The sequence below is a fragment of the Triticum urartu genome, chromosome 1 (assembly GCF_003073215.2).
Source record: "Triticum urartu cultivar G1812 chromosome 1, Tu2.1, whole genome shotgun sequence".
Taxonomy (NCBI): domain Eukaryota; kingdom Viridiplantae; phylum Streptophyta; class Magnoliopsida; order Poales; family Poaceae; genus Triticum; species Triticum urartu.
In genome coordinates this window covers 43,739,287-43,748,545 of record NC_053022.1, presented here as the reverse complement: position 1 = coordinate 43,748,545, position 9,259 = coordinate 43,739,287, and the positions used below count along the sequence as shown (strand labels likewise).

The window sequence follows — 9,259 nt, the reverse complement described above, 5'->3', positions numbered from 1 at the left end:
CAGCCTTACATTCGTGAGTTTATGGTGCATGGAGGTCACTATCGAATATGATTCGTTGGAATCAACGCATGTATTGGCGAAGCTGACATCTTCAGCCCCTATATTGAACGTTAGCGGAGTGTTTTGCACTTGCATCGATGATAGAAAGAATTTCATTTACACACTGCCCATGAGAAGTGAATATTGTTGTCCATCAATTGGCAAAAAAAATCTTATGATCTTTTAGATTTAAAGTTGGGATATTGATCCACCGTCATTCCTGTTGCCCTTTTGTACTACATGATGTAACTTTGAGGGTTAAAAAAAACTAGTTACATTCGTATGGGATGTGTGCACTAGGCAGTAGGCGGTACAATCCAATAAGGTTTGGTGCGTGCAAGAGTCAAGTCCCTTTCATGAACCACAAGAATCTCAAGGACTTCTTCCACCAGGTCGTAGATGCACAGATCCCCATCATCTTCGAGGAAGTTCTTCATGAAGTAGACGCGGTTCCTTTGCAGGTTGCACGCGCTCGCCGGGCAAGAAACCGCACTGCCTCCGTGAGCCAACATGAAGACCCTGTCTCCAATGTCATGCACCCTGCGCCAGCGGCGGCCATGGTCGAAATCCATCTTGAGGACAAGGACGGCGCCGATGTCGTTGGGGTCAAATCCCCGGAAGCAAACGCAGACCTGGAAAAGCTCCCCCTGTGACTCCAGCAGCCAGGTCACGCCACTGCACATGCCCTCCGGCAGAGTGATCGCGGCGTCCACGTCCTCCAGCGTGTGAAGCTCGGCCGTAGGGGCAGGAGTACCGAAGTTGAGGTGAACGACGCCCATCTTGTATTGGTTTGATTCCGAGAAGATGAAATGCAGCTTCCCTCCCAGGGCGGCGGCGAGGCCAGCTATGACTCTCTTGGTCGGGGGAGAGGAAGTGCAGTCGCCCTCATCGTCGACGTCGCCATCGCCCTCTGGGAGAGTGTACTCGCCGACGTCATACGTGTGCTGCGCCCATTCCCTACTGTTTCCTCCGTTGATTCGGCAGAACCACATGTCAGGGTCGGCGACGTCGAGCAGCACGACGGCGCAGTCAGGATGCGCCGTGGAGCTGTGGGTGAGGTAGCAGGCGCAGTTGGTGGGGACGTAGTGGTCGTCTCGTATGGGCGGGAGGGGTATGGTCTCTCCGGTGACCGGATGCCACAGCCAGGTCTCCCATGGGGCGGCCCCGTGGAGGATGAAGATCCAGCCCTGCGGGGTGGCGAAGCATATCTGGTTGTCCTGCGGGGATAGCATGGCGGGTGTCGGCTCCGTGCATGTTCTCTCTTCCGATATGCTAAACATGAGCATCTCGGGGATATCTTCATCATCGCCTCCGGTGGCCGCCGTCGTCTCGTTCCGTGCGGGCTGGTGTTCGAAGACGAGCAGTGGCAAGGAGTTGAGGGCGCCGTGGGGTAGCGCCATTGCTAGCTGGTCGATCGTCCTTGAAATTGAATTCAGACTCCGGCCGGTACGTGCGCTCTCTCGTCGTCGGTGGACGCGCTCAATTGTTCTGCCACTGCTCGCTTATTTCACTCCGTGACTGATCTACGGACGGTAGACTTTTATATAGAAGAAACCTAGGTTTACTGGAGTCCGAGTCGACCATGTAACCCAATCTATTGTACCGAATCTAAATTAGACTCCGGGTGTTCGAGTCAGTACGCGAATAGAATTTCCCTTTATTGCCAAACTTCAGTGTAGCCGGGTCCCCTATATACGGCATTTTACGGTATATTTCGCTGTATTTTTCCTTCTTCTGTGGGAGGCCTTATTCTGGAAATATTGCGTGTTCTGATCGCCAAACTTTAACCAATCCACTCTAGAGCGTTGTTGCTGCATAATCTCTTCTCTCACCAGCCTCGACGTCGAGGCCCTGAAGGTTGCAGCGGCCATGGCCGGCCCTGAAGGCGCTGCCCTCGGGCAGAGTAGTTTTATTATGTTAGCTCCTATCTGTAGTCTTCGTCGACGGCTGGCCCTAAGCCAGTTAGAGTTAGGTTGCATTTTCATGTGTAGTGCTAAGGTTCTGAGGACGGCTAGACGACGGTGGGGTTTTGGGTTTATTGGTGGCCATCGTCGCCCCCAGGAGAGCTTGTTGGTGTACTGTTTCCATCTTAATAGAAATGTTAGTCGACGGAGATTTGCTTGGTGTTTCCATGAGTAGCCATTGCTGCAATATTCTGTCCTGGAATGTCAGAGGCCTCAACGCTCCGGCTAGACGTACGGCGATCAGTGAGGTAGCCGTTGCACACTGAGCAGCAATTCTCACCCTGCAAGAGACAAAGATAGAACAATGGACTACCCAGATCGCAAAGGAGGTTGGTGGTGCATCCCTTCAGGGATGTGTAGTGCTCCCGGCAATTGGGACGAGAGGAGGCGCCGCCATTTTCTGGAACAAGGACATTGTTTCGATCTCCTCCCATGCCATCGGCAGATTCTCGATCACGGCCAAGGTTTCTGAACTGGGAAGAGGCGAGCAGTTCTGGTTGACAACTGTGTATGGACCAAACGATGACACTCTCAAGGACGATTTCCTGCAAGAGCTTGCTGCCTCGGCCCCACCCCTAGGCGAGCCGTGGCTGATCACAGGAGATTTCAACATGATTTACGAAGCAAGAGACAAGAGTAACCTTAATCTGAGAAGAAGGATCATGGGAAGATTCAGAAAAGCCCTGGATTTTGCAGGGTTAAAGGAGATTAAGTACAGCAACGGAAGATTTACTTGGAGCAATGAAAGAGAGAACCCAGTGTTCAGTAGCATCGACAAGTTCTTTTGCAACATAGAGTGGGAAACATCTCATGATGGTTTCTTCTTAGGTGCTGCAGCCACATCATTCTCAGATCACTGCCCTCTGTTGCTCTCCCACGCTGCAACCCCGTCGAGACCAGCGAGGTTCAAGTTTGAAAATTTTTGGCCCCAGTTTCAACACTATAAAGAGACGGTGCAACACGCCTGGAACAGGCCGGTAAATCATTCCTGCCCGTTCATTAGGCTCAAGATAAAAATGCAAAGAACAGCAAAGGACCTAAAAATTTGGAGCAGATCGCTGTTCGGCAAGACAAAGCTACAACTCCACATAGCACACGAGGTGATCCTGAGATTGGATATTGCCCAGGAGAAGCGACAGTTATCAACAGCTGAATTCTCCCTAAGGAAAAATCTCAAGAACAGAATTTTGGGACTGGCCGCGATTGAGAGAGCGAGGAAGAGACAAGCCTCTAGAGTAACCTGGCTGCGAGCAGGCAACGCGAGCACAAAGTTTTTTCATGCCAAATACAATGCCAGAAAAAGGAGGAACTACATACACTCAATCACATCTCAGGAGGGAAGGGTGCTGACAGAACATGAGGATAAAGCAGAGGAAATTAGGAAGCAATTCACGGCCCTCCTGGGATCGAGAGAGCAACGACAACACTCAATCAACTGGACTGCATTGCAAATGCCAAGAATTGAGGTTGGAGGCCTGGATAATCCTTTCTCTGAAGATGAAGTTTGGAAAGCGGTTGTGGCCTCTCCGGCGGAAAAAGCGCTAGGGCCGGACGGTTTTACTGGCAAAATTTTTAGAGCTAGCTGGGATACGGTCAAGGGCGACGTGATGGCTGTTTTCAACAAATTCTACCACCTTGCGGGGGAAAACTTCGAGGAGATCAACAAGGCATTCATAACCCTTATCCCCAAAAAAGAAGAAGCCTCTGAAGTCAAGCACTTCAGACCAATTAGCCTAATCAGCTCGGTTGCTAAGCTGGTTGCAAAGGTCTTGTCAATGAGATTAGCTAGGGCTATCCCAGACATCATCTCATCAGCTCAATCGGCTTTCCGAAAGGGCAAGTGCATCCACGACAGCTACCTGTACGTCCAAGGAACTGTGAGATCATTGCAGAGGAAAAAGAAGCCAGCCCTGCTCTTTAAACTTGATATACAAAAAGCTTTTGACAGCATATCTTGGGACTACCTTTTGGAGGTGCTGCAAAGATTAGGTTTCAGCTCTAAATGGAGAGATTGGGTAGCGATCTTGCTGTCCACGGCAACATCTTCCTGTCTGCTAAATGGAGATGCTGGCCTCCCGATCCTGCACAAGAAAGGTCTTCGGCAGGGGGACCCGCTCTCACCGCTGCTTTTTATCATCGCAATTGACCCACTGCACCGTCTCCTCGCCGCTGCGACTGCTCAGGGTATCTTAGAACCTCTCCCAGGGAGGGGGATGAGTATGAGAGTTAGTCTCTACGCCGACGACGCCGTGATCTTCGCAAACCCGACCAGAAAGGAGGTGCAAACCTTGCTTCAAATTCTACACCTTTTTGGCGACGCAACAGGCCTTAGACTGAACCAGGAGAAATCGTCAGTAGCCCCAATTAGGTGTGAAGGTTTAAACCTCTCGGAGGTGCTGCAGGATTTTAGGGGAAAAATTGTAGACTTCCCGATGACTTATCTGGGTCTGCCCATCTCTTCACGTAGAATTAGACTAGTGCATCTTCAGTTCATTTTAGATAGGATTAGGGCTAGACTTGCTGGATGGAAAGGAAAGCTTATGAACATTGCCGGTAGACGAGTTTTAGTCTGTAGCGTGCTCTCCGCAATGCCAACATTTGCAGTAACAGCGCTACGGCCGCCAAAGAAACTGTCAAAAGAGATTGACAAGGCGAGACGAAAATTTCTGTGGGCACAAGAGAGTGAGGCGACAGGTGCAGCTTGCAAGGTTAATTGGAAAATAGTTTGCACTCCAACGGAGAAGGGAGGCGCAGGAATTCCAGACCTGCAGAGCATGAGTAGAGCCCTCCGTCATAGCTGGCTATGGCTAGCCTGGGTTCAGCCAAACAGCCCCTGGACTTGTTTCCCCACGCCATGCGACCAAGGAGACAAGGATTTATTTGCTAAGGCTACGAGGGTCAACATTGGAGATGGCAAGAAAGCAAGGTTCTGGACCTGCTGCTGGCCGGGGGATGAGCCGTTGTGCACCTCCTTCCCTCGGCTATACAAGCAATCAAAGAGAAAATCACGGTCGGTTGCTGCGGCACTCCTTGACCACCAATGGATTAAGGATCTTGAGAGCGGGGACTGGGAAGCTACTATCACTGATTTTGTCAGGATGGCGCAAAGGATCAGAGACCATGGCCAATTACGGCAGGACCAAGCTGAGGACACGATTGTTTGGAATGCTAGCAGCAACGGAGTCTACACTGCAAAATCGGCATACAAACTGCAGTTTCAAAACACCCCCACCCCATCCACGGATATGAACAGCTTGGTCTGGAAAGTTTGGGCCCCCGGGAAAATTAAGTTTTTTGCGTGGCTGCTCCATCTTGACAGGCTTTGGTGTAACGATCGGCTGCAGAGGAGGCAATGGCCAAACTCCTATTTCTGCCAACTGTGCCTTAGAAACCTGGAATCTTCAACCCACTTGTTCTGGAACTGTTCGGTGTCGCGTGCAGTCTGGACGGGGGCTGCAAACTGGAGACACTGCTCCTCACTTCGACCAACAGATCAGCAGCAGGACAGCACCACAGCGGCAGTATCCAACATCGTCTCCAAGGCAAAAAAGGAGGAAAAGAAAGGGGTCAAAACAATGATTATGGCACTAACCTGGGAGCTGTGGAATGAGAGAAACAACTGTACTTTCAGGGAGAAGACAGCCTGCCCAAATGACATCCTCGCGGCCGTACGACGCACAATGGAGCAATGGCGACTCGCGGGGGCAAAAGATATTGAGACCCCTTTCGGGGATATAATAGCGAGATAGTTGCAAGATGGAGTGTGCTGTCCTCTCTTCTTTCATATTCATGATCGCTTGATCACAATTTGTAACCCATTCTATTCTGCTCAATCTAATGAAGCCAGCAAATGCTGGATCTTTCAAAAAAAAAAAAATTCTCTGCATGCGTGACAATGACATTACCTGTTCCTTTGCTTTCTGCAATTCGCCCTTTAACTGTCTAACCTGAAGACGCATGGATCCAAACTCCTTCCTGGCCCAGGCATGCATGCGCCTCGTGATCCTTGCCAGCAACATCTAGCTCCCATGCTTTCTGAACCATGTCATCGTATGACTCATGCCTCGTCCATATCTCTTCAAACCTGAAACAGCGCACAACATTTGGCTTATTTGCAAAATTCTCTCGGACACGAATGGCCAGTGCCATATGGTCGGATTCTTCCGTCAATATGTGCTCCACTGCTGTTCCAGAATATAATTGCATGAACTCGCTAGTGCAAGTAGCTCTATCCAATGGTACTTGTATATTATCAGGAGGGTCACGCTTATTATCCCTGTATACCTAATGTCCGCCAGTGCGCACATGTCCAGGCACTCACGAAATTGCTCCATCTGGCTAATACTCCTGTCATTACCACCTAGCTGTTCGGACTGATAAAGTGCTTCATTAAAATCCCCCGCGCATATCCAAGGTAGATTATCCTGGGCCTTAAGATACTTCAGCACATCCCAAGTCTTGCCGCAACTCCGTTCGTGGCTTCCCATAGATTCCAGTGAATCTAAAGGTGCGCCCTTCAAAAGAAATGGCCGCGTGTATAAAATACTGACACCATGGTCGGACCGACACATCAACATCATCTCTCCACCGAAGCGCAAGCCCGCCACTTCTCCCTTCACAATTTACTGCCACGCCATGACGAAACCCAAGGCTCTACTTAATTTTATTCATTGGATCTTTTTTTTTCTTTTTTGTTTCTGACAGGAAAACCACCGCTGGGTTGATAGATTGTACCAGGTCCCTCAGTTTGCCCATTGTCGAGTCCAACCCCAACCCTCAACAGTTCCAGGCCAGAATATTCATAGCTCCCGGCAGCCCTGCTCTTTGGCAAGGTCTGCCGATTTGTTTGTGGGTTCGGTGCTTCGGCCCAAGTATTCCCAAACATAGGGGAAGCAATGGCGATCAGGGAAGGTTTGTCCCTAGCTCAAGACTTGAACTTGCATCGGATTCATCTAGCGTTAGATTGTCGAGGCGTCGTGGAAGAAATTCATCGTGGAAGTGGTTCCGTCTATGGGGCGGTCATTCAGGAGATTAGATTTAATTCTACTACTTTTACTTCATGTAACATAGTCGATGAATTTAGGAGCTCAAATATTGAGGCTCACAATCTAGCTAAGCATGCATTGAGGTTAGGGCCTGGCCGACATTTTGGTTAGGACGGCCGACCGATATTCCTTTCGTCCGTGTAAACGCAGTGACGGTTGAATAAAGCTTTGTGAGATTGTCTCAAAAAAAACTAAGCTAGCGAGCTTTGCTGATCGTAAAACAACACAAACCCTTAAGAACAAAATCCAAGCACATATTTGAAATATTTCCGTAATTCCGAACGCCTTTTTTTCTTAGGCAACGCAAATCATTAAAAATGGTAACATTTTCTAAAAATCATGAACAATTATTTTGAAACGGGAACATTTTTTGTAATTCAACAACCAAATTTGGAAAAGCGGAAATTTTTTTAATCTCCCAAACAAAATATAAGCACTAACATTTTTTGAAAACTGTGAACAATTATTTTGAAACGGGAACAATTTTTGTAATTCAACAACAAAATTTGGAAAAACGGACATTTTTTTAAGCTCCCAAACAAAATATGAAACATGAACATTTTTGAAAACTGTGAACAATTTTTAAAACTCCCAAAAAAGGGAAACATGAAAATTCTTAAAAATTATTGAAAATGGGAATTTTTTTAAAAGTTTTCAATAATTTTTATTAACCATGCGAACAATTTTTGAAAAAAACACAAACAAAATTGGAAAACATGAACAATTGTTGAAACACGAACAATTTTTCACACTCTTGAAAGATGGAAATATGAACAGTTTTTAAATTTTGTGAACATCTTTTGAAATTTGTGAGCATTTCAAAGAAAACATTCTGAACAAATTGTTGAACCACAAACATTTTTCGTAATTTTCAAACATTTTTTGAAATTTATGAACATTTTTTAAAACGAGAACAGTTTTTGGATATCTGAAATGTTTGAACCTTAGGAACATTTTGAAAATGAACATTTTTTTTAAATGAGAGGACATTTTTTGAACATGTTTTTTGCAAACACAAGTTTTTAAAAACCCCGAACATATTTTCAAAATTTCAAACAATTCTGAATTCTAAACATTGTTAAAGTTTGCACATTTTGAAAAAAGAAACAGAAAAAGGAAAGGAAGGAAAAAAGAAGAAAGAAGAAAGAAACAGAAAACAGAAAAACGAAAACAGAAAAAAAGAGAAACAGAAAAGAAAAAAGAAAAAAATGAAGAGAAAACCTAAATGAAAACCAGGTACAAAAACAACAGGAAAAAAGAAAAACTGATTCAGGGAACCTTCTAGAAGGTTTCCAAAACTGGAGAAAGCCGTTGCTATGCTAACGCTAACGGGCCGGCCCAGATCACGTTGCTCCCTCCTGAATCCTGTGCGAACCGTCCTCAACATCTTGACGCAACGTGCGTCACATAGGATTTTCCATCATCGAACGAATCGTTCGTCAGGGGGAGAACTTCCGAGCGACCTTTTCTCCGTGCAGGATTAGAGCCACATCAGATTTCCAAACCAATTCACTATAAGGATGTAGAACATCAAAATTCCTCAGGATTAGAGCCACATCTCTTAATCAAAAAAATGTAACATCTCTTATATTCTGACATTTTTGTTATTAAGAGATGGTATTTTTATGTTAAGAGATGGCATTTTTATTATTAAGAGATGGTATTTTTATGTTCGTAGGGGTGCAGCACAGAGCGAACTCCCATTTGACTCAAAGTCCAGTTTTTTTTATTTTAAGACTGACATGCAAACATCAAAAACTGCCATCCTCTAAAACTTTTAAACTACCATCCTCTGGATAAAAAATTCCATGAACCAAAAAATATGCACAAAATTATAAATTTATGAAAAATCATTTGTTAATAATAAAAATGCCATCTCTTAACATAAAAATACCAACTCTTAATAAAAAATGTCATCTTTTAATATAAAAATGCTAATAATAAAACATGACATCTCTTAGTAAAAATGACATCTCTTAATAATAATAAATGCCATCTCTTAACATAAAAATGCCATCTCTTAAAATAAAAATGCCATCTCTTAATTAAAAAATGTCATGCACAAAAACAAGCTTTATTTGTGAAAAAAAGAAAAAAAAAGTTTAAATTGCCATGTGACGTTGTTTGAAAATTTATAAAACTGCCATGTTGATTTTACCTAGAGAAATTGCCATTTGGTGAAAAAAGATAGACTGAGATTCAAACCTAGGT

General features: G+C 45.5%; 1 protein-coding gene across 1 annotated transcript; it reads right to left on the bottom strand.

Moving 5' to 3' along the window:
- Nucleotides 1-335: 335 nt before the first annotated feature.
- LOC125532678 lies at nucleotides 336-1,439 on the bottom strand. Its single transcript, XM_048696643.1, has one exon. It carries the CDS (start codon nucleotides 1,437-1,439, stop codon nucleotides 336-338), a length of 1,104 nt encoding a protein of 367 aa, XP_048552600.1.
- Between the last annotated feature and the right edge of the window lie 7,820 nt (nucleotides 1,440-9,259).